The following is a 26,026-nucleotide window of genomic DNA, read 5'->3' on the forward strand; positions in this document are numbered from 1 at the left end:
CTTGAGTCAAATAAAATGAGTGAAAGTCACCCAGTAAAATACTACTTAAATAAGTCTAAAAGTATTTACTATGACATATACTTAATTATTAGAATTAAAAGTACAAATTATTTTAAATTCCTTATATTAGCAAATCCGATGGCACCATTTTCTTATTTATTGAATTTATGGAAAGCCAGGGGCACACTCCAACACTCTTCATTTACAAATGAAGCATATGTGTTTAGTGAGTCTGCTAGATCAGAAGCAGTAGGGATGACCAGGGATGTTCTGTTTATAAGCGTGTGAATTAGACCATTTTCCTGTCCTTCTAAGATTTCTAAATTTATTGAGTACTTTTGGGTGTCGGAAAATGTATGGAGTAAAAAGTTAATTATTGATATAAGGATTGTAGTAAAATAAAAATTGTCAAAAATATAAATAGTAAAATACTGATCGCCCCAACAACTACTGAAGTTGTACTTTAGTCGTTTTACTTAAGGACTTTACACCATTGAGTGCAGTAGCCAGTCACAGTGAGAGCGAGCTAGCAGGGTTATGACACCACCGCAGCCAGTGCCAGTTGGAGTCAGAGATGACATCCCATTACTTGTATTTGTATTTATTATGGTTCCCCATTTAACTGTTGTCAAGGCAGCAGCTACTCTTCCTGGGGTCCAGCAAAATTGAGACAGTTAAACATTACAATACATTCACAACAGATTTCACAACATATTAATAAGTGTGTGCCCTCAGGCCCCTACTCTACCACATATCCACAACACAAAGTCCATGTGTACGTGTGTTTGTATGGATGTGTCTGTGCCTATGTTTGTGTTGCTTCACAGTCCCCGCTGGTCCATATGGTGTATTTTTACCAGTTTTTTTTTTAAAATCTAATTTTACTGCCTGCATGAGTTACTTGATGTGGAATAGAGTTCCATGTAATCATGGCTCTATGTAGTACTGTGCACCTCCCATAGTCTGTTCTGGACTTGTGGACTGTGAAGAGACCTCTTGTGGCATGTCTTGTGGAGTATGCATGGGTGTCTGAGCTGTGTGTAAGTAGTTCAAACAGACAGCTTGGTGCATTCACACCTCTCACAAATACAAGTAATGAAGTCAATCTCTCCTCCACTTTGAACCAGGAGAGATTGACATGCATATTATTAATGTTAGCTCTCTGTGTATATCCAAGGGCCAGGCTTGCTGCCCTGTTCTGAGCCAATTGCAATTTTCACAAGTCCCTCTTTGTGGCACCTGACTACACGACTGAACAGTAGTCCAGGTGTGACAGAACTAATACCTGTAGGACCTGCCTTGTTGATAGTGCTGTTAAGAATGTAGAACAGCGCTTTGTTATGGACAGACTTCTCCCCATCCTAGCTACTGTTGTATCAATATGTTTTGACCATGGCAGTTTACAATCCAAGGTTACTCCAAGCAATTACCATGTTATTCATTACAACGTTTAGTTGAGGTTTAGTGAATGATTTGTTCCAAATACAATGCTTTTAGTTTTTGAAATATTTAGGACTAACTTATTCCTTGCCACCCATTCTGAAACTAACTGCAGCTCTTTGTTGCAGTCATTTCAGTTGCTGTGCTAGCTGACGTGCAAAGTGTTGAGTCAGCCGTATACAATAGACACACTGGTTTTATGCAAAGCCAGTGGCATGTCGTTAGTAAAGATTTTAAAAGTAAGGGACCTAGACAGCTGCCCTGGGGAATTCCTGAGTCTATCTGGATTCTGTTGGAGAGGCTTCCAATTAAACAACACCCTCTGTGTTCTGTTAGACGGGTAACTCTTTGTCCACAGTATAGTAGGGGGTGTAAAGCCATAACACATATGTTTTTCCAGCAACAGACTATGATCGATAATGTCAAAAGCCGCACTGAAGTTTAACAAAACAGCCCCACACAATCTTTTCATCATCAATATCTCAAGTAATTTGTGTAAGTGCTGTGCTTGTTGAATGTCCTTCCCTATAAGCATGCTGAAAGTCTGTACATTTGTTTATTGTGAAATTGCTTTGTATCTGGTCAAACACAATTTTTCCCGAAAGTTTACAAATTGCTGGTAACAGGCTGATTGAAGATATGGCAAATAGGAGTGGTAATATAATGCACTAATTATCCTCAGTAACTTGTCAGACCCCAGTGGCTTGTCATTGTTGATAGACAACAACAAAAAATGACACCTCTTCCACACTTACTTTACAGAATTCAAAAAACAATGCTTGTCTTTCATAATTTAGTCAGATATACTTGGATGTATAGTGTCAACGTTTGTTGCTGGCATGTCATGCCTAAGTTTGCTAATATTGGCAACTACATTAATTATTTTTTCTTTGGCAAGATCAGTGGGTTTTGTAATAAGTGAGCCATCTGATTCAATGAATGATGGAGCAGAGTTTGCCTTTTTGCCCAACATTTCATTTAAGTTACTCCAAGGTTTTTACTATCATTCTTTGTCATTTATCTTTGTTTTATAGTGTAGTTTCTTCTTTTTATTCAGTTTAATCACTTGATTTCTCAATTTGCAGTACGTTTGCCAATCGGTTGTACAGCTAGACCTATTTCCCATTTATTTTGCTTCATCGCTCTCAACCATACAGTTTTTCAATTCCTCATCAATTCACAGGGATTTAACATTTTTTACAGTAATTTAGTTCATGGATGCATGCTTATTAATAACTGAGATAAGCAATTTCATAAATGTGTCAAGTGCAGCATCTGGTTGCTCCTCATTACACAACACGGACCAACAAATATTCTTTACATCAACAACACCTCTTATACACTATTAGGCCCAGACTTTGGAACTTTGGTTTTCCTACATATGGCTACTATATTGTGATCACTGCATCTGATGGATTTGGATACTGTTTTCAAACACATTTCTGCAGCATTAGTAAAGATATGATCAATACATGTTGTTGATTTCATTCCTGTGCTGTTTGTAACTACCTTGGTAGGTTGATTGATAACCTGAACCAGGTTGCAGGCACTAGCTACAGTTTGAAACTTTTCCTTGAGTGAGCAGCCTGTCAAATCACCCAGAAAATATACCTGTCTATTGATATCACATACATTATCAAGCATTTCACATGCTATCCAGATACTGACTGTTAGCACTTGGTGATCTATAACAACTTCCCACCAGAATGGGTGAGGCAGATGAACCTGTAGCCATATTACTTCAACAGTATTTAACATGAGATCCTCTTTAAGCTTTACAGGAATGTGGTTCTGAATATAAACAGCCACACCTCCACCTTTGGCTTTTCTGTAGATCTTATAACCATGTATCAAAAATATTATCTAAGTGAGTTTCAGAGATAGTCAGAATATTAATTTAATCTGTTAGAAAAAACACAGTAATTTCAGGAACCTTAATTTTTAAGCTACATTTGTTAACATGGGATTTTTTTGTACTCTTTTCTGGGATTCTTGATTGCTTAGCTTCCCAGTAAAGCAAGAAAAACAGAGTTAGACATCCTCTGGTTATTTTATGTTAGTACAGGGTGAGTTGCCCACAGTGAACTTCCTGCTAGGGCACACCACCTCAGTGCTAACAGTTCCAACACCTTTGGGATAATGTACATTTGCTGAAGCATCATGACACCTCAGCGATGCAATGGTAGGGATTAAATAAGCTGGACTTGGGTCGTTGATAAGTCATTGTCTCAACACAGCCTTATAATGCTGTGAAAGGATCCAGGAACCCAAATGATTTGGGTGGAAGCCATCCTCCTTATAATACGAGCTTTGTTTCCAGAAGGTATCAAAATTGTCAACAGAGCTGCAATAGTCTTGTAGCCAGTTATGGAGGGATAAAAGTCTGCTGAAACGTTCAATGCCACAAATTAGGGAGGGCAGAGGGCCAGATATTATGGGCCGTTTGTTGGTGTCAAGTAGTGACCCAATCAGTTCTTTAAAATCCATCTTCAGCTGTTCTGAGCTGCCCCTGATGACCTCCTACATTCTGTTTTACTGCACTGCTCGGCAACCAGGACCTAATAACCTCCTCAGCCCAGCCCATAGCCAAATTGCTAGATCATCTCAAAAACCATATTACTGTGGAGTCAACCTGGCAGCCGGTTTACTATATGAACCAACCCGTCCATTCCACTTCTCCTTTGTCCACATGCATAGAAAAATCTGACATATCCACATGTGCAGTACGGACCTGCTCTCGTCCTCAGCATCGGAAAAAGGTTTATGGCTTGTGGTATAAGGACACTTTTCACATGCCAAACGGCCCGAACCCTAACCAACGGAAAAACTGGAATTTCCTTTGGAGTGTTTGTTCATTGACCGAACACATGCAGGGCCGGGAACGGTATGCGGTCACACATGGTCCACTGTAAGAGGAGAGGATATGGTGTGTGTGTGTGTGTACTCTTCTCTTTAAAGAGGAGATGAAAAAGGCTATGTTCAAAGCTGTCTCTCTCCGTTTCCTGCCTGGCTTGGTGAGGGTGTTGAACTGGGTACAGAAGACAACAATGTGAAGATTCCACAAATGAATAGAAGAACTCACCATTTTACAATATTTACTACCTCTTCTGGCAACAGCATTGACCCAGCACTTCCATTGGTCCTTGCAGTATATATTCACAGATGCTGTGATGAAGGTATAACTGCAGAAAATAAAAAGGTGAAATGAGGTTACGTATTCTACACAAAAAAAAAAAAAACATTTTGGAGAGCCGTTGTTTCCCAATGTTCTTGGACTTGGGATTTTATTTTCTCTCTCTCTCTTTATTCCATTTCTCACTCTTATTATCTCTCGTTGCCTTCTCTCAAGCAGACACACAGAGTTGGCCTATTCTTTATCACAGCACACACTCTATTTAATTCCTGTTTGATGCCTGCCATGTGTTGAAAGAGCCCGGCAATGTACAAGATGGTGCTGCCTGACATGGTCACCCTGTTTCTAGTTCCTGTTATTTCTTACATTATTTGCTCAGAACATTTCTTGCATTATTACATGCATTCGAAAATAACTTTTGGATAGTACATCCGTGGTCACTCATCACAAATTCGACTTCCCTGAATTGGATCCTTTGTTTGAACTCTCCGAGGCAGTTCCATTCATCCCGGGGGCTGCTCCAGAAGAGGAGTGGGCTCCTATTCAGACGCAGGAGGCGTGCATACCATCCACCGCTTCCAAGTATATTACTCTCTAACTTTCAGTCCCTGGACAATAGACGAGGTCAGGGTGAGGATCTCATTCCAGAGAGACATCAGGGACTGTAACATACTCTGTTTTACATACATCTTATTCCAAAATCATTGGCATTAGATGTTGGAAGATTGCTGTGGGGACTTGCTTCCATTCAGCCACGAGCATTAGTGAGGTCGGGCACGGATGTTGGGTGATTAGGCTTGGCATCTGCCAAACCCAGATTTGTCCAGGTGGTTAAGCATGATTCATCACTCCAGAGAATGCGTTTCCACTGCTCCAGTGTCCAATGGCGGCAAGCTTGACACCACTCCAGCTGACGCTTGGCATTGCACATGGTGATCTTAGACTTGTGTGCGGCTGCTCGGCCATGGAAATCCATTTCATGACGCTCCCGACAAACAGTTCTTGTGCTGATGTTGCTTCCAGAAGCAGTTTGAAACTCGGTAGTGAGTGTTGCAGCCGAGGACAGACGATTTTTACGCATTTCAGCACTCTGCGGTCCCGTCCTGTACGCTTGTGTGGCCTACCACTTCGCGGCTAAGCCGTTGTTGCTCATAGACATTTCCACTTCACAATAAGAGCACTTAGAGTTGACCGGGCAGCTCTAGCAGGGCCAAAATTTGACAAACTAGAAAGGTGGCATCCTATGACGGTACCACGTTAAAAGTCACTGAGCTAATCAGTAAGGCCATTCTTCTGCCAATATTTGCTATGGAGATTGCATGGCTATTTGCTCGATTTTTGTATTTATTTTTATACACCTGTCAGCAAGGGGTGTGGCTGAAATAGCAGAATCCACTAATTTGAAGGGGTGCCCACTACTTTTGTGTGCGTATATACATATCTCCTGTGCTACCCGCGTATCGAGCACTCTTGACCATTGCTACTCCCCCTTCTGGGACGGCTCTAAGATCCTCCCCCGCCCTGCCTTCGGCAAATCAGATCACACCTTAATTTTGCTCCTCCCCTCCTATAGGCAGAAACTTAATCAGAACCAATCAGAATCTATACTTCAAGATTGTTTTGATCACATGGACTAGGAAATGGTCTGAGTTGTCTCTGAGAATAGTATCAACATATACATTGACTCTGTGTGCATAAAGGATGTTGTTTACACTGTGACAATTAGGATGTGCATAAAGGATGTTGTTTACACTGACAATTAGAACTTACCCAAACCAAAAACTGTGGATTTGCGCAAAACTGAAAGCGTGAACCACCGCATTTAACCATGACAAGGTGACTGGGAAAATGGACACGGGTGGCGCAGCGTTCTAAGGCTCTGCATCTCAGTGCAACCAGTCCCTGGTTCAAATCCAGGCTGCATCACATCCGGCCGTGATTGTGCGCCGCCCTATGGGACTCCCAATTGGCCCAGCGTCGTCCGGGTTTGGTCGGGGTAGGTCGTCATTGTAAATAGGAATTTTGTTCTGCACTGACTTGCCTAGTTAAATAAAGGTAGATTTTTTTTTAAAAATGTGGCAGGGACTCCAGACAATCACGGATTATGAAGGGAAAGCCAGCCACGTTGCGGACTCCGTCCTTCTCCCGGACAACCTAAACACCTTTGCCTGCTTTGAGAAAAACACTGAGCCGCCAACGCGTGCCACCGCCGCTCACGAGGACTGTGAGCTCTCACTCTCTGTGGCGATGTAAGACATTTTAAGCGGATGCCGCTCAGACAGCATCCCAGGCTGCGTACTCAGAGCATGTGCATCCCAGCTGGCTGGAGGGTTTACAGACATATTGTATCTCTCCAAATCCCAGTCTGTTGTCCAAACTTGCTTCCATATGTCCACCATTGTTCCTGTACCCAAGAAAGCCAAGGTAACTGAAATAAATTACTATCACCCCGTGGAACCCACTTCTGTTATCATGAAGCGCTTTTGAGAGATGGTTAAGGATCATATCACCTCCACCTATCCTCGACACTCTAGATCAGGGTTCCCCAACTGTTGGTCCGTGGGTGGTTTTATTTGGCCCTCCAAGTTTTCTGAGCAACAACAAAAAATCAAATATATATACAGTACCAGTCAAAAGATTGGACACATCTACTCATTCAAGGGTTTTTCTTTATTTTTACTATTTTCTACATTGTAGAATGAAGACATCAAAATTGTGAAATAACACATGGAATCATATAGTAACCAAAAAAGTGTGAAACAAATCAAAATATATTTTATATTTTTGAAAGTAGCCACTTTGCCTTGACAGCTTTGCACACACTACTGTGTGTGTGTGCATAGATGGACGGACGGACGGACGGACGGACGGACGGACGGACGGACGGACGGACGGACGGACGGAGTCGGAAGTTTACATACACCTTAGCCAAATACATTTAAACTCAGTTTTTCACAATTCCTGACATTTAATCCTAGTAAACATACCCTGTTTTAGTTCAGTTAGGATCACCACTTTATTTTAAGACTGAAATGTCAGAATAATAGTAGAAAGAATTATTCATTTCAGCTTTATCACATTCCCAGTGGGTCAGAAGTTTACATACACTCAATTAGTATTTGGTAGCATTGCCTTTAAATTGTTCAACTTGGGTCAAACGTTTCGGGTAGCCTTCCACAAGCTTCCCACAATAAGTTGGGTGAATGTTGGCCCATTCCTCCTGACAGAGCTGGTGTAACTGAGTCAGGTTTGTAGGCCTCCTTGCTCGCACACGCTTTTTCAGTTCTGCCCACACATTTTCTGTAGAATTGAAGTCAGGGCTTTGTGATGGCCACTCCAATACCTTGACTTTGTTTTCCTGAAGCCATTTTGTCACAACTTTGGAAGTATGCTTGGGATCATTGTCCATTTGGAAGACCCATTTGTGACCAAGCTTTAAAACCCTGACTGATATCTTGAGTTGTTGCTTCAATATATCCACATAATTTTCCGACCTCATGATGCTAACTATTTTGTGAAGTGCACCAGTCCCTCCTGCAGCAAAGCACCCCCACAACATGATGCTGCCACCCCCGTGCTTCACGGTTGGGATGGTGTTCTTCGGCTTGCAAGCTTCCCCTTTTTTCCTCCAAACATAACGATGGTCATTATGGCCAGGGCTTGTTTTACTGTGGATATAGATACTTTGGTACCTGTTTCCTCCAGCATCTTCACAAGGTCCTTTGCTGTTGTTCTGGGATTGATTTTCACTTTTCACACCAAAGTATGTTCATCTTTAGGAGACAGAAGGAGTCTCCTTCCTGAGCAGTATGACGGCTGCGTGGTCCCATGGTGTTTATACTTGCGTACTATTCTTTGTACAGATGAACATGGTACCTTCAGGCGTTTGGAAATTGCTCCTAAGGATGAACCGGACTTGTCGAGGTCTACAATTTTTTTTCTGAGGTCTTGGCGGATTTCTTTTGATTTTCCCATGATGTCAAGCCAAAAGGCACTGAGTTTGAAGGTAGGCCTTGAAATACGTCCACAGGTACAGCTCCAATTGACTCAAATGATGCAATTAGCATATCAGAAGCTTCTAAAACCATGACATTTTCTAAGCTGTTTAACCAGTTGCGACGAGCAAACCCGTATCCGGAAGCGTAATCATAGCCTCAAATGCATTAGCATAACGCAATGGACATAAATACCCCTAGAAACTTTTCCTATTTATGAAAATCGCAAATGAAATGAAATAAATATATTCAAACACAAGCTTAGCCTTTTTTTAACAACACTGTCATCTCAGATTTTCAAAATATGCGTTACAGCCAACGCTAGACAAGCATTTGTGTAAGTTTATCATGGCATAATGCTATGCTAGGCTCTGCTGGCAGCAGGCAACATTTTCACAAAAATAAGAAAAGCAACCAAATTAAATAATTTACCTTTGAAGAACATCGGATGCTTTCACTCAGGAGACTCCCAGTTAGATAGCAAATGTTCCTTTTTTCCAAAAATATTATTTTTGTAGGCGAAAAAGCTCCCATTTCTTCACCATGCTTGGCTGAGAAATCGACCGAAAAATGCTACAACTATAACGCCAAACTTTTTTCAAAATTAGCTACACAATATCGACAGAAACACGGCAAACGTTGTTTAGGATCCATCCTCAAGGTGTTTTTAACAAATATATTCAATAATATATCAGTCGAGGCAGTTGGTTTCTCATAAGAAGCGATTGGAAAAATGGCTACCTCAGTATTTTACGCAAGGTGTTCTGCGGGAGACACCATGTGACCACATGCCATATATGGTCCCTTACAGCCATTCATCAAGGGAAATGCCTAAAAAGACGTCACAATGCTGTAGACACCTTGGTGAAAACGTGGAAAACGTAAGCTCATTCGTAGCTCATTCACAGCCATATAAGGAGTCATTGGCATGAGGCGGTTTCAAAAAATGCGGCACTTCCTGGTTGGATTTTTATCTGGGTTTCGCCTGTAACATCAGTTCTGTGGCACTCACAGACAATATCTTTGCAGTTTTGGAAACGTCAGAGTGTCGTCTTTCCAAAGCTGTCAATTATATGCATAGTCGAGCATCTTTTCGTGACAAAATATCTTGTTTAAAACGGGAACGTTTTTCTTCCAAAAGTTTTCATCCAAAAATTAAAATAGCACAGTCAACTTAGTGTATGTAAACTTCTGACCCACGTTTGTCTGTAAACAAATGTAAAAATTACTTCTGTCATGCACAAAGTAGATGTCCTAACCGACTTGCCAAAACTACAGTTTGTTAACAAGAAATTTGTGGAGTGGTTGAAAAACGGTTTTAATGACTCCAACCTAAGTGTTTGTAAACTTCTGACTTCAGCTGTGTATTCCAGACTCTGACAGTGCTCGTTCTGATATTTTTTTTTATTTGTGTCTAGTGTTAGGTGTTACTGCTCTGTTAGCTACAAACATAAGCATTTCTCTGCACCCGCGATAACATATTTGTACGCGACCAGGAAAATTATATTTACTTTATTCTCATTTATTTTTACGCTTGTCTTCCTCCTTCTGTCTTTCTCCTCCTCCTCTCAGCTCCAGTAGCAGACCAGGGGGCGAAGCGAGGGCTACTTTATCTCTCTCAGCTCAAGTAGCAGACCAGGGGTAACCAGGGGACGAAGCGAGGGCTACTTTATCTCTCTCAGCTCCAGTAGCAGACCAGGGGTAACCAAGGGGCGAAGCGAGGGCTACTTTGTCTCTCTCAGCTCCAGTAGCAGACCAGGGGTAACCAAGGGACGAAGCGAGGGCTACTTTATCTCTCTCAGCTCCAGTAACAGACCAGGGGTAACCAAGGGGCGAAGCGAGGGCTACTTTATCTCGCTCAGCTCCAGTAGCAGACCAGTGGTAACCAACGGACGAAGCGAGGGCTACTTTCTCTCTCTCTCCATTTGACATCACTTATTCATCACAGTATCTTTAGCTGAGCCTGCAGCATTTAGAGGCCTCTCCTTTTTCTGTTGTGCTCTGACACACAGCAGAGCACTCACGGCTAGTTGAAGCTCCATTTTAGATCTCGTTATACATGATGTATGCACAGCAAAGCATCCATGTCAAACCTGCCACTGCTGCACGGTAGAGAGACCAAGTTCACATAACTGTCTGAGGTTTTGTGTCGCAACGGCAAATCTGAAATAGCAAAGTAGTGCGCTGCTTAGGCTGGGGGTCAAAGGCCCATCTCCCAGGCTGCGGACTTGTATTCCCTACCACGAGTTTCACGATGATTGACATAGCTGATGAGAATATGAGGTTGGCAATTAGATAATGATATTATTGGTTGTTTCCTTGTTGAATTCAGACACCTGGATGTTGGAGTGAAGAAGCAGGAGAGAGGGGCACACACCAGCGCTCTGCTTCTTGGGGCAGCGCAGACCAGCTCAAAGAGGTACACACTCACTCACGCTTGTGTATGCATGCACGACACACACACACACCACTAAAACACGTCATTAGAAAGCCTAACCTTTCGTTAGAAAACACTACTTGCAGCACTTTCCTAATGACGATTGGACCAAGGTGTTATCAGATCAACAGTGACAACATACTGTAAGTAGGCCTGATGAAATCTGTACAGTAGGCCTGATGAAATCTGTCATCCTCCTTTAACCCGGATGTAGATTCTGCCAGGTTGAGATGACTTGAAGTTGACATGACGATTAGAATGTCAATGGGGAACTGCCTACCATCTGCCGTGATATGCCCCCTCCCGCTCGCCACCTTCTAGATATAACTTCCTGTATGACGTCCGCATGCTCAGGGCTTCTCTGTTCTAATGCTGGGTGTCAGAGACGTAGTGCCGGGGCGGGCGGTCGTTGTCTTATCATCCCCTCTCCGCTCCACCCTGGTACTATACGGCCACAGGCAGGGAGGAGGCAGATAACACTATCTATCTCCCTCGCAACTAACCAGAAACTTCCCCTCACAGCAACCAACCGCCAGCCCAGCCATAACCCAACAGGCAATTTATTGACAGAAAAGATAGCCAGGCAGACCTCAGATTCCTCTCTCTCTCTCTCTTTCAGCCCCTTTCTTTCATTCTTTCTGCCTCTCTCTGTTTCTGCCTCTCTCTCTCTCTCTCTCTCTCTCTCTTTCAGCCCCTTTCTTTCATTCTTTCTGCCTCTCTCTGTTTCTGCCTCTCTCTCTCTCTCTCTCTCTTTCAGCCCCTTTCTTTCATTCTTTCTGCCTCTCTCTGTTTCTGCCTCTCTCTCTCTCTCTCTCTCTCTCTCTCTCTTTCAGCCCCTTTCTTTCATTCTTTCTGCCTCTCTCTGTTTCTGCCTCTCTCTGTTTCTGCCTCTCTCTCTCTCTACGATTCAAAGGGCTTTATTGGCATGGTAAACGTATGTTTACATTACCAAAGCAAGTGAAATAGATAAACAAAAGTGAAATACAAATTGATGAGTAAACATTACACTCACAAAAGTTTCAAAGGAAGAGACATTTCAAATGTAATTTGGCTATGTACAGTATTATAGTGATGTGCAAATAGTTAAAGTACAAAGGGGAAAATAAATAAACGTAAATATGGGTTGCATTTACAATGGTGTTTGTTCTTCACTAGTTGCCCTTTTCTTGTGGCAGCAGGTCACAAATCTTGCTGCTGTGATGGCACACTGTGGTATTTCACCCAATAGATATGGGAGTTTATCAAAATTGGATTTGTTTTTGAATTCTTTGTGGGTCTGTGTAATTTGAGGGAAATATGTGTCTCTAGTATGGTTGTACATTTGGCAGGAGGTTAGGAAGTGCAGCTCAGTTTCCACCTCATTTTGTGGGCAGTATGCACAGCCTTTTCTCTCTTGAGAGCCAGGTCTGCCTATAGCGGGCTCTCTCTTGCAATCTCCCTCTCCCTCCCTAGTTTAGCAGCAAGGAGAACAGTTAAAATAGTAGTGCTCAGGCATGTTCCTTATTAATGGTAATGGAGCATGGAGCTGTCGTGCAGAGGGGTTGAGGTCCCCTTCATTTACACCGTGATTGTTCGTAGGCCTATATAACCTCAAGAGATACCAGGGTTGTTAAGCAACCGTAATCCTAATCTTATAGACCTCATTATTTACCAACACTTCCTCACTTAACTCTTGTGTTCTTATTTCCTCAGCATTATATAGGATGTACTTGCTCTATTTTCATCCCTGTGTGAAGTGCTGTCCAGCCTCGCTGAATGTCTTAAAACTCACACACACACACACACACACACACACACACACACACACACACACACACACACACACACACAAAAAATGTTTTTTAGCTTCTGTGTACTAGCAGAATGTATTTTTAAGTGAATCGCTGGGAAGGTACAGTGAGAGGAGGAGTTCATGTGAGTTAATTTCACCTTTATTTAACCAGGTAGGCCAGTTGAGAACAAGTTATCATTTACAACTGCAACCGGGCCAAGATAAAGCAAAGCAGTGCGACACAAACGACACAGAGTTACACATGGGATAAACAAACGTACAGTCAATAACAAAATAGAAAGTCTATATACAGTGTGTGCAAATGTAGTAAGGCATAAATGGGCCATAGTGGCGAAATAATGACAATTTAGCAATTTAACACTGGAGTGATGGATGTGCAGAAGATGAATGTGCAAGTAGAGATACTGGGGTGCAAAGCAGCAAATAAATAATAATATGGGGATGAGGTAGTAGGTGGGCTATTTACAGATGGGCTATGTACAGGTGCAATGACCGGTAAGCTGCTCTGACAGCTGATGCTTGACGTTAGTGAGGGAGATATAAGTCTCCAGCTTCAGTGATTTTTGCAATTTGTTCCAGTCATTGGCAGCAGAGAACTGGAAGGGAAGGCGGCCAAAGTAGGAGTTGGCTTCGGGGGTGATCAGGGAAATATACCTGCTGGAGCGCATGCTACGGGTGGGTGCTGCTATGGTGACCAGTGAGCTGAGATAATGTGGAGCTTTACCTAGCAAAGACTTATATAGATGACCTGGGTTTGGCAACGAATATGGAGCGAGGGTCAGCCAACGAGAGCATACAGGTCGCAGTTGTGGGTAGTATATGCGGCTTTGGTGACAAAACGGATGGCACTGTGATAGACTGCATACAATTTGCTGAGTAGAGCGTTAGAGGCTATTTTGTAAATGACAACGCCGAAGTCAAGGATCGGTAGGATAGTCAGTTTTACGAGGGTATGTTTGGCAGCATGAGTGAAGGATGCTTTGTTTGCGAAATAGGAAACCGGTTCTAGATTTCATTTTGGATTGGAGATGCTTAATGTGAGTCTGGAAGGAGAGTTTACAGTCTAACTAGACACCTAGGTATTTGTAGTTGTCCACATATTCTAAGTCAGAACCGTCCAGAGTAGTGATGCTAGACGGGCGGGCTGGTGCGGGCAGCGATCGGTTGAAGAGCATGCATTTAGTTGCATTTAAGAGCAGTTGGAGGCCACGGAAGGAGTGTTGTATGGCATTGAAGCTCGTCTGGAGGTTTGTTAACACAGTGTCCAAAGAAGGGCCAGATGTATACAGAATGGTGTCATCTGCGTGGAGGTGGATCAGAGAATCACCAGCAGCAAGAGCGACATCATTGATGTATACAGAGAAGAGTCGGCCCGAGAATTGAACCCTGTGGCACCCCCAGAGACTGTCAGAGGTCCAGACAACAGGCCCTCTGATTTGACACACTGAACTCTATCTGAGAAGTAGATCGAGTAGGCTTTTGAGTCTGCCGATATGAATGTGGTGATTTGACACAGTTGAAATCCTTGGCCAGGTCGATGTAGACTACACACAGTACTGTCTTTTATCAATGGCGGTTATGATATCGCTTAGGACCTTGAGCGTGGCTGAGGTGCACTCATGACCAGCTCGGAAACCAGATGCATAGCGGAGAAGGTACGGTGGGATTCGAAATAGTCGGTGATCTGTTTGTTAACTTGGCTTTCGAAGACTTTAGAAAGGCAGATAGATATTGGTCTGTAAAGTTTGGGTCTAGAGCGTCTCCCCCTTTGAAGAGGGGGATGACCCCGGCAGCATTCCGATCTTTAGGGATCTTAGACGATATGATAGAGAGGTTGAACGGGCTAGTAATAGGGGTTCCAACAATTGCTGTGGATAATTTTAGATAAAGAGGGTCCAGATTGTCTAGCCCAGCTGATTTGTAGGGGTACAGATTTTGCAACTCTTTCAGAACATCAGCTATCTGGATTTGGGTGAAGGAGAAATGGGGAGGCTTGGGCAAGTTACTGTGGGGGGTGCAGAGTTGTTAACTGGGGTAGGGGTAGCCAGGTGGAAAGCATGGCCAGTTGTAGAAAAATGCTAATTGAAAATCTCGATTATCGTAGATTTATCGGTGGTGACAGTGTTTACTAGCATCAGTGCAGTGGGCAGCTGGGCGGTGCTCTTTTTTTCCATGGACTTTACAGTGTCCCAGAACTTTTTGGAGTTTGCTACAGGATGCAAATTTGTGTTTGAAAAAGCTATCCTTTGCTTTCTTAACTGCCTGTGTATATTGGTTCCTAACTTCCCGGAAAAGTTTCACATCCGGATGAAATGCATGCCCAAATTCAACTGCCTGCTACTCATCCCCAGAAGATAAGATATGCATATTATTAGTAGATTTGGATAGAAAACACTCTGAAGTTTCTAAAACTGTTTGAATCATGTCTGTGAGTATTTAGCAGGCAAAACCCCGATGACAAACCATTCAGATTTTCTTTTTTTTTAGGTCACTTTCTTTTCAATGGTTTTTCATTGGGAATCCAGATTTCTAAGGGACCTTCTTGCAGTTCCTACCGCTTCCACTGGATGTCACCAGTCTTTAGAAATTGGTTGAGGTTTTTCCTTGTAGTGCACTGTTATAGGCATGTGACCAGAAAGGTAGTGTCAGGTTGTTTTTCTTACTGTATTGAACACAGAGCATACCGTCTTCAATTTTATCAATTTTTTTTTTACATTAAAAAACACCTAAAGTTGTATTACAAAAGTAGTTTGAAATGTTTTGGCAAAGTTTACAGGTAACTTTTGAGATATTTTGTAGTCCCGTTGTGCAAGTTGGAACCAGTGTTTTTCTGGATCAAACGCGCCAAATAAATGAACATTTTGGATATATATCGACGGAATTAATCGAACAAAAGGACCATTTGTGATGTTTATGGGACATATTGGAGTGCCAACAAAAGAAGCTTGTCAAAGGTAAGGCATTAATTATATTTTTATTTCTGCATTTTGTGTCGCGCCTGCGGAGTTGAAATATGCTTTTCTCTCTTTGTTTACGGAGGTGCTTTACAGAAGGTTTAAAAGGTGCAGTGAAATGGTTACTTGCATAGTAGTCTTTTTAGACAGCTAGCTAAACAAGGCACCATAATCCCAACTCATAACATTACTACCCTGCAAATAGCTAACCAACTAGGTTCAATGTTAGCTAGCTAACATAGGCTATAACTAGCAATGCAAATGACTCTGAGATACGAATAATATTACTACACAGGTCATACATGTAACGTTAGTGATCAAGCCAGCCAGCTAACATTAGCTAGCTAGCTAACAGTGCGCTTTAATTTCTAAGGTTAATTTGAAATGTATGATATCTGAAAATGTAGCTATCTAGACTCTTACTCGTGGATGAACACCTCTCCCTTTCTGTCACGGATGACATGGTTGAAGATGTAATTCGGTGACAGGTGTTTTTATACAACAGCCTTCTGTGTTCTCTTTTCAACTCCCTCTGCATATTTGCAATCAAACGGCAGAATTTTCTTTTTTTTAGCTATCACACTCTGCTTCCACCGGGCATTCCACTGATTTCAAAACTCGGTCCTCCAGAAAGTGGAGAGCAACACTTTTGCAGTTCTTTGTGATATCTTTTTAAAAAAGCAGTGTTAGAAAGGATTACCTAGACATACTGACCAGCTCATGTTATGGACAGAAGCATGCTACATGACAGACCTATTCCACCTCATCTCTAGGCATGTCCAGTCCATCCATTATCTCAGTCAATCATGGCTAGTGGGCTGATTTCTGTCTTTTTCTGTAGCTTAACCAACTAAGCTTGTAAATTAACACTTTTTATTGCATTTACAGATGACATACACGTTTTAAGGCACATGAAAGTTCACATATTCCATAAGGCATTTCTCCCAAAAAATGCATTTTGATAAAAAAATTCATTAAAATGCCTCTCCTGTGAAGTAGTGACACGCGACCATATGGCTAGTTTCCTGAAACAAGTCGCACATAAGAGCTTGAGTGAGTTGTCAGTATGTGTGTTTGAGTTGGTGTATTCAGGAGCGATGTTGGTGCTGGAATAAAGCAGTTGAGAAACACTGTTTATAGTATATGTAGGCTTTTCTTTCATTACTATCTTTATTTTGGGCCCAGCATCATAAGATAAATTTGTGATGTGCCTATTATCGCCTACTGATTATTGAGTTATCTGGAAAGCTGACTAACTATTGAGTGCACCAGGCCCACTATGGCTGAAGAAAGTGGATCACATATCAGCCTTTCCATTCAGACAGAGCCTCCTTTGATAAGGACCTGTTAGGCTGGGTGTTTGTGTTGTGTTGCTATAGTAAAATAACTTGGTGGAAAAGGACAAGTTGAAGGACGGGTTGTGTAAATGCATTGTGAAAATAGCATGTGTTTCTGGTGTAAGAGGGGACCTGTGTTGCTATAGTAAAATTACTGCAATGACTGAGCCTACAATGACTTGTGTGTAAAGGCACAGGGAAAAGAACTGGGCTTGTCTGTCTGGGCTTGTCTTGTCTGGTTGTCGTGAGATGCTATATGCATAAAATAGCTACCATGTGGCAAGCAATTTATAGCTACAAGGCTATCAGTGATTTTTGCATAATTTCCAGTCCCCCATATAATGAAAGAAAATATATTTTCTTTCATTACTTTCTGCTAACCCTCACCTAATTGGAGTAAACTAATGGACAACAATACTTAGGCTTCTACTTCCAGCTTATTCATACTATATACATCTTACGGACACAGTACATTTTTACATCTCTTATTTATATATATCTCAACCTTCAGCTACCCTCAACCCCTCCCATCGATCTCTAAATAACATCTCGTCTTGACTTCTTCTACTTGCCAAATATCTTTCAACTGCGATACTGTATGATGTTTTAACTAAAGTTCTGAAAAGCTATTCTCAGAGTTTCCACAGATTCTAAATAATAGATGAACTCCTTTACTAAAAGCACCCAGCAGTGTGATAGTTCAGCCATTCCTTAACCTGCGACCTGAAACAGGCTACATATGGGCAGAACCAAAACAAGTGAAATAATGATTGTTTCTTCACAGCCAAATCTGCAGAGTTGGGATGGTTGTAACCCCCATATACATAACATTCTATTGGTTGCAAGAATTTAGTATAATTAAAATGGAAAAACTCAGTTTTTAATCCAGCGTTGTTTTGTGTGTCAGTTCATAAACCCTGTGCCATGGAATCTGCACATCAAAAATCTCTTCCCAACTATTTTGCAACCTGTACGGCACAGCTGTCCACTATTTTGCAACCTGTACGGCACAGCTGTCCACTATTTTGCAACCTGTACGGCACAGCTGTCAACTATTTTGCAACCTGTACGGCACAGCTGTCAACTATTTTGCAACCTGTACGGCACAGCTGTCAACTATTTTGCAACCTGTACGGCACAGCTGTCAACTTGTTGGTCCTTAAATGGAACTGGTATACGTTCCTATTTATTTATATTTTTTCAATTTTGGTCTTTAATGCAGGGCCGACCGACAACTTCCACTAGCCTTCATTTTTGCAGTAATGCTGCAATCAGCTGGTTATAATTGTGGATAGAGCAGACATTCCATATATTGTTGGTAGATGCATTGGTCACAACTCACCCAGTCCCATGTATGATATAATTAACAAAGACTATATATATATATATATATATATATATATATATATATATATATATATATATATATATATATATATATATATATATATATATATATATATATATATATATATATATATATTTTTTTTTTTTATCAATTAGTATATTTGCAGTAATACTTTTCTAGTGGATTAAACTGAAATTGCAACCAGCTGTCTATGGCTTGTTTTAAAAATAGTGATATTTTAGGGATTTCATTTTCAAATAACCAAAAGTGAGGGGTTGCGTTTTGAAGAAATGGAAAATGAGGGTGAGCCATTCTTACTAGGGTGAGCCATTCTTACTAATCTGCTGGAGAACCCGTTTGGATTTAGGTATAACTTTTGTATGACTGAAGCCTTTAGTGAGAGGTTCAATTCCTTAATATTCAATAACTGTAGCCCTCCGAATTCATATTAATTATATAAATATGCCTGTTTTTAATTTTGTCTGACTTGCCGTTCCAAATAAAGTGGAACATTGTTTTGCTAATAACATTGTTTTTAACAAGTTGTCCGGTGTTGGCACTTGGATGTCAGGGTGATTTTTCCACAAATGGACAAGTTTTTACCTTTCCATGGTAGCAAGATCTTACCTATTTTTGCTAACTTTCTATTAAAATGTATTGTATTGAGCATTTATTTATTTTGGGATATGAATACCGAGTATGTCCACTTACCGGTCAGACCATTTTATTTGTAAACCACACTGTAATGTAACACTTATTATTTAGTAATCCAATATGTAATATGGTACGCTTCTCATAGTTCGGTTTGTAATCCAAAGTGGTTAGAAATGATCTAGATCCTCTGAGGCTGTGCAGGGATCAATATTGTGGATTTAAAAGAAAACGTCATCAGCGTACAATGTCACGTTTGTTTTTAGGCCCTGGATTTCTAGCCCCTTGATATTATTGTTGGGTCTGATTTTAATAGCTATCAAATAGATATGCCGGTAGTGGACAACCTTGTTTACTCCTCATGGCAGTTTTTTAACACTTTCTGAGAAGTAGCCATTATTTACACCTGTGGTTACGATACATGAGCAACTATTCATCTGATTTGCCAGTAACTGTACTGTGCTTCTATCTGACACACAAAAGGCCCCCACTTGTTTGAGAGTTTAAAATACTCTTTTAGCAATTGAAACTTCCCTCTGTGGGCTAATATATGAATGCAGAATTATGAAGACCTATAGATGTGGGTCAAAGATATACCTAGAGCCACACAGGACTGGAGTTCTAGCCCTTTAGTCCTTATTGGTCAGAGCCAATACACAGTCATCTTTTCTGTTAGATGCACAGTTTAGCACAGTCTGTGGGTCTTTCAAAGGTTTGAACAGCACCATGCAAATGAAAGACATTACATTGTAAATGGCCTTTTTATGTGTTTAAAAAAATATATTTATGGATTCTTCCTTTAGCGATTAGATCGATGACTAGCCTGCAAGATAGTCTGAAAGGAATGTCTCCTTTTAGATGTACATAGGGACTGCACAGCTCCAGCTATATATGTAATCTGATGCATTCATTACTGAAGCTGCCTGCCCTGAGCTATGGGGACCCCTGGTGGAAATATGGGGTTATGTCAAAACGTGATAAGATTAAATTGGCTACATTACATGAGACAGAGGTTCATCTGTTAACATGTTACTGTTCCTTTCTCTCTCTTTCCCCGTGTTTATTTTCTCTTTCCTTTGTCTCTGTCTTACTCTCCCTCTCTTTTCCTCTCCCTCTTTCCACTTCCTTTCCTCCTCCTCCTCCTCTGTTCTCCTCAGCAGATAGCCAAGCTCCGGCAGCAGCTGCGTGGCAGTAGTAAGCAGCAGCAGGGAGGTCGTCCGTCTCTGTGTCAAAGAGACAAAGACGGCTCATCTCCTTTACAGGGACCTATCAACACCTCCATCAACACCACATCCGACCAAGCACAGGTAAGGCACAATACTGCCATCCAGACTTGGGTTTATATTTATTTATTTATTTATTTATTTATTTGTGTCATGCTTTAGGGGAATGCGTGATTTAGCTTGCTGAACGGAATGGAATCAAGGCAATCGACCCAAAAGTGCAAACCTAACACGCCAGGGAAGCTTAATCACCAGAACTCTGCTTATAAGTGTAATATTGAGGTTTTGTTTTTTGAATATCTGCCATTGTGTCCCTGGTCCCTGCAGTGGTCCTGCATGTCTAAGTCGTCCCCGATGTCCAACATGACGGTGCCCAAGTCCTCCATCACCAGAGTACCCAGCAGCATGGAGGGAATCAACCACGAGCTGGAGAAGGTCTTCATCAGAGACAACGGAGAGAAGGAGGAGCTCAAGGTGGGGGGACGGACTGTTAGATGCATCCAATCACATATTTACAATATGCACTCTCACACAATACTAGCGGTGGCCACTCGCAGTCAAGCATGACATCAGTCATGGGCTGCATGTGTCAATGTGTAGTTCATATATCGTCTATAAGCAGAATGACTATCTTTACTCAATTAGCCACAAAATCCCTACTTTGAAAGTGACTGTTTTCTTGAAACTGTGCTGTACCATTTTCTCTACATTCAGAGTTTGCAAGCAAGGCATTTCACTGTACTTGTGCACGTGACATTACAACTTGGAACTTGAAACTCGTGTATCTGGAGGGAGCTGACATGCACACAACCACTCATGCGCCTGCTGTGTCACTGGAAATCCTATTACTTGCAGTACTCAATGACGAGACAACTCTTTTTCCCCTCACTCCTCGCCCTCCCCCAGGTGTTGGAGGTACCAGACGGGCGGCGAGCCCCCTTCCCCCCCCAGCAGCGCAGCAGCAGTACCCGAAGCGTGGACACACAGAACCCCTCTGCCCCCGGCCGCTCCAGCAGTAGTTCCAGCCTGTCCCCCTGTCCCTCTCCTGCCTGTCCCCCGGGGTCCGGCTCACACGGGGGCAGCCCTTACTCCACCGACGATCTGCTCTACGACAGGGATAAAGGTAGGACTGTCAGGATGCTCTCTCAGACCTGGGGCAAGGGCTCCATTGGACATCCTACCGTTGTGCAAGGCTCTGAACTCCCAACGGGGACTGTGTGTCTTGTCCGGGGACTGTAGAGTAATCTTCTTTTCTGTCCTTTTCTGACCATTGTCTCTGTCTACAGACAGTGGCAGTAGCTCTCCCCTGCCAAAGTTTGCCTCGTCTCCTAAACCCAACAACAGCTATATGTTCAAGAGAGAACCCCCAGAGGGCTGTGAGAAGATCAAGGTGTTTGAGGAAATGAGGTAAGCACCACAAGAGACCAGGGATCTTTTAGGATCTCTTTTATCACACCAAAGTGGTTGATACTGAAGGTCAGTGATATATACATGTCACGAAAGGAGTTTATACGGCGTCTCTTACTTTTCTCTTTTGTCTGTCCAGTTCCAGGCAGTCAGCGTCCGTCCCGCTCTTCTCCTGCCCCGACAAGAACAAGGTCAACTTCATCTCCACCGGCTCCGCCTTCTGCCCTGTCAGACTGACCCCCGGCGCCCTGCACCTCTCTGTGACCTCTCACCCCGACGACGACCCCGAGGCCGGCCCCAGCTCAATGATATCAGCATTCCTCCCCACTCAGGTCCACACCTCCACCAGCACAGACGACGCTCCCACCCCCGAGGAGGCTGCCACTCCAACGCCCACCTCGCCACAAGAGACTGACCCCCAGACAGACTGCCTGGCCATCAGCTAGACATGGACAGAGCTGGCCTCTGACACGTGGTTCTGGATCTTCTTCTTCTGAATAATATGATTATTACGCCCCCAGTATCATCAGCATCACTGAAGTCCTGTCTCCTTTGCTAAAGGACCTCCTCTTCTCTCAGTCTCTGCTGAACTCTAAACACTCTGCATGGCGTAGCATTAGCAACAATGTCCCGGGCAACAACAACAACAAACGGAGAAAACAAAGACAAGTCTACCACATGTTCCTAGCGTATTCCTAAGACACTGTTCCTGTCAGGGATAGACATGATGATCTTTAACAGCATGTAAAAAGTAGAGATGCTGGATGATGTCATTGGGTGGATGGGAAGAAAACGAGACACTTTGGATGGGGGGGCATGCATTTTAAACCAGTAGTGTGTTTAAGATTAAAGACATGCTCCTGTACTTTGGAGACTAAGAAAGTCATTTTTTGGGGGGCTGGTTGTGTCAATGTGTGGTTCATACATATGCATAGTCTATAATCAGAATTACTGTCTAAACTCAGCCTTGAAATCCCTAGTTTGAAAGCGACTGTTTTCTTGAAGCTTTGCAGCGACATTTTCTCTTATTTCCCCTCACTGGGGCCAGCCCCATAGCGATTAGAGTTCTAGCCAATGAGCTTCAGCCCCTCACATTTCAACCACGTTATCCAATGAGGTTGAAAGGTGGGCATAACTGCTGAGTGAGTGACGCACACCGAGAGTGAGTGACGCACACCGAGAGTGAGTGACGCACACCGAGAGTGAGTGACGCACACCGAGAGTGAGTGACGCACACCGAGAGTGAGTGACGCACACCGAGAGTGAGTGACGCACACCGAGAGTGAGTGACGCACACCGAGAGTGAGTGACGCACACCGAGAGTGAGTGACGCACACCGAGAGTGAGTGACGCACACCGAGAGTGAGTGACGCACACCGAGAGTGAGTGACGCACACCGAGAGTGAGTGACGCACACCGAGAGTGAGTGACGCACACCGAGAGTGAGTGAGTGACGCACACCGAGAGTGAGTGAGTGACGCACACCGAGAGTGAGTGAGTGACGCACACCGAGAGTGAGTGAGTGACGCACACCGAGAGTGAGTGAGTGAGTGACGTACACCGTGAGTGAGTGACGTACACCGTGAGTGAGTGACGTACACCGAGAGTGAGTGAGTGACGTACACCGTGAGTGAGTGACGTACACCGAGAGTGAGTGAGTGACGTACACCGAGAGTGAGTGAGTGACGTACACCGAGAGTGAGTGAGTGACGTACACCGAGAGTGAGTGAGTGACGTACACCGAGAGTGAGTGACGTACACCGAGAGTGAGTGACGTACACCGAGAGTGAGTGACGTACACCGAGAGTGAGTGACGTACACCGAGAGTGTGTGAGTGAGTGACGTACACCGAGAGTGAGTGAGTGAGTGACGTACACCGAGAGTGAGTGAGTGAGTGAGTGACGTACACCGAGAGTGAGTGAGTGAGTGAGTGACGTACACCGAGAGTGAGTGAGTGAGTGACGTACACCGAGAGTGAGTGAGTGAGTGAGTGACGTACACCGAGAGTGAGTGAGTGAGTGACGTACACCGAGAGTGAGTGAGTGAGTGAGTGAGTGACGTACACCGAGAGTGAGTGAGTGAGGGACGTACACCGAGAGTGAGTGAGTGAGTGAGTGAGAGACGTACACCGAGAGTGAGTGAGTGAGTGAGGGACGTACACCGAGAGTGAGTGAGTGAGTGAGGGACGTACACCGAGAGTGAGTGAGTGAGTGAGGGACGTACACCGAGAGTGAGTGAGTGACGTACACCGAGAGTGAGTGAGTGAGTGACGCACACCGAGAGTGAGTGAGTGAGTGACGCACACCGAGAGTGAGTGAGTGAGTGACGCACACCGAGAGTGAGTGAGTGAGGGACGCACACCGAGAGTGAGTGAGTGAGGGACGCACACCGAGAGTGAGTGAGTGAGGGACGCACACCGAGAGTGAGTGAGTGAGGGACGCACACCGAGAGTGAGTGAGGGACGCACACCGAGAGTGAGTGAGTGACGCACACCGAGAGTGAGTGAGTGAGTGACGCGCACCGAGAGTGAGTGAGTGAGTGACGCGCACCGAGAGTGAGAGTGAGTGTAGAAGCACACCGAGAGTGAGAGTGAGTGTAGAAGCACACCGAGAGTGAGAGTGAGTGTAGAAGCACACCGAGAGTGAGAGTGAGTGTAGAAGCACACCGAGAGTGAGTGAGTGAGTGTAGAAGCACACCGAGAGTGAGTGAGTTTAGAAGCACACCGAGATTGAGTGAGTGACGCACACCGAGTGAGTGAGTGACGCACACCGAGTGAGTGAGTGACGCACACCGAGTGAGTGAGTGAGTGAGTGAGTGACGCACACCGAGTGAGTGAGTGACGCACACCGAGTGAGTGAGTGACGCACACCGAGTGAGTGAGTGACGCACACCGAGTGAGTGAGTGACGCACACCGAGAGTGAGTGAGTGAGTGAGTGACGCACACCGAGAGTGAGTGAGTGAGTGAGTGACGCACACCGAGTGAGTGAGTGAGTGAGTGAGTGACGCACACCGAGTGAGTGAGTGACGCACACCGAGTGAGTGAGTGACGCACACCGAGTGAGTGAGTGACGCACACCGAGTGAGTGAGTGACGCACACCGAGTGAGTGACGCACACCGAGTGAGTGAGTGACGCACACCGAGAGTGAGTGAGTGAGTGACGCACACCGAGAGTGAGTGAGTGAGTGAGTGACGCACACCGAGAGTGAGTGAGTGAGTGAGTGACGCACACCGAGAGTGAGTGAGTGAGTGACGCACACCGAGAGTGAGTGAGTGAGTGACGCACACCGAGAGTGAGTGAGTGAGTGACGCACACCGAGAGTGAGTGAGTGAGTGACGCACACCGAGAGTGAGTGAGTGAGTGACGCACACCGAGAGTGAGTGAGTGAGTGACGCACACCGAGAGTGAGTGAGTGAGTGACGCACACCGAGAGTGAGTGAGTGAGTGACGCACACCGAGAGTGAGTGAGTGAGTGACGCACACCGAGAGTGAGTGAGTGAGTGACGCACACCGAGAGTGAGTGAGTGACGCACACCGAGAGTGAGTGAGTGAGTGACGCACACCGAGAGTGAGTGAGTGAGTGACGCACACCGAGAGTGAGTGAGTGACGCACACCGAGAGTGAGTGAGTGACGCACACCGAGAGTGAGTGAGTGAGTGACGCACACCGAGAGTGAGTGAGTGAGTGACGCACACCGAGAGTGAGTGAGTGACGCACACCGAGAGTGAGTGAGTGACGCACACCGAGAGTGAGTGACGCACACCGAGAGTGAGTGACGCACACCGAGAGTGAGTGAGTGAGTGAGTGACGCACACCGAGAGTGAGTGAGTGAGTGACGTACACCGAGAGTGAGTGAGTGAGTGACGTACACCGAGAGTGAGTGAGTGAGTGACGTACACCGAGAGTGAGTGAGTGAGTGAGTGACGTACACCGAGAGTGAGTGAGTGAGTGAGTGACGTACACCGAGAGTGAGTGAGTGACGTACACCGAGAGTGAGTGAGTGAGTGACGTACACCGAGAGTGAGTGAGTGAGTGAGTGAGTGACGTACACCGAGAGTGAGTGAGTGAGGGACGTACACCGAGAGTGAGTGAGTGAGTGAGTGAGAGACGTACACCGAGAGTGAGTGAGTGAGTGAGTGAGTGACGTACACCGAGAGTGAGTGAGTGAGTGACGCACACCGAGAGTGAGTGAGTGAGTGACGCACACCGAGAGTGAGTGAGTGAGTGACGCACACCGAGAGTGAGTGAGTGAGGGACGCACACCGAGAGTGAGTGAGTGAGGGACGCACACCGAGAGTGAGTGAGTGAG

The 26,026-nt window shown here is 44.1% G+C and overlaps 1 protein-coding gene across 6 annotated transcripts in view; it reads left to right on the forward strand.

Moving 5' to 3' along the window:
- LOC110496437 (glucocorticoid-induced transcript 1 protein) overlaps positions 1 to 22,582 on the forward strand; it is a 38,857-nt gene extending 16,275 nt beyond the window's left edge. For 2 of the 6 annotated variants that reach the window (XM_021572342.3, XM_090208868.1), the window contains exons 3-8: positions 10,901 to 10,987; positions 20,248 to 20,394; positions 20,638 to 20,784; positions 21,217 to 21,433; positions 21,597 to 21,717; positions 21,857 to 22,582. In XM_021572342.3, the coding sequence (XP_021428017.1) occupies positions 10,901 to 10,987; positions 20,248 to 20,394; positions 20,638 to 20,784; positions 21,217 to 21,433; positions 21,597 to 21,717; positions 21,857 to 22,163 (1,026 nt within the window). In that variant the 3' untranslated portion in view covers positions 22,164 to 22,582. Of the gene's footprint in view, positions 1 to 10,900; positions 10,988 to 20,244; positions 20,395 to 20,637; positions 20,785 to 21,216; positions 21,434 to 21,596; positions 21,718 to 21,856 lie in introns of all 6 variants that reach the window. The other 4 variants (XM_021572341.3, XM_021572343.3, XM_021572344.3 and 1 more) reach the window with 2 other exon arrangements.
- The last annotated feature ends 3,444 nt before the right edge of the window (positions 22,583 to 26,026 follow it).

The sequence above is a fragment of the Oncorhynchus mykiss genome, chromosome 18 (assembly GCF_057628025.1).
Source record: "Oncorhynchus mykiss isolate SJ-2025 chromosome 18, ASM5762802v1, whole genome shotgun sequence".
NCBI classification, from domain to species: Eukaryota; Metazoa; Chordata; class Actinopteri; order Salmoniformes; family Salmonidae; genus Oncorhynchus; species Oncorhynchus mykiss.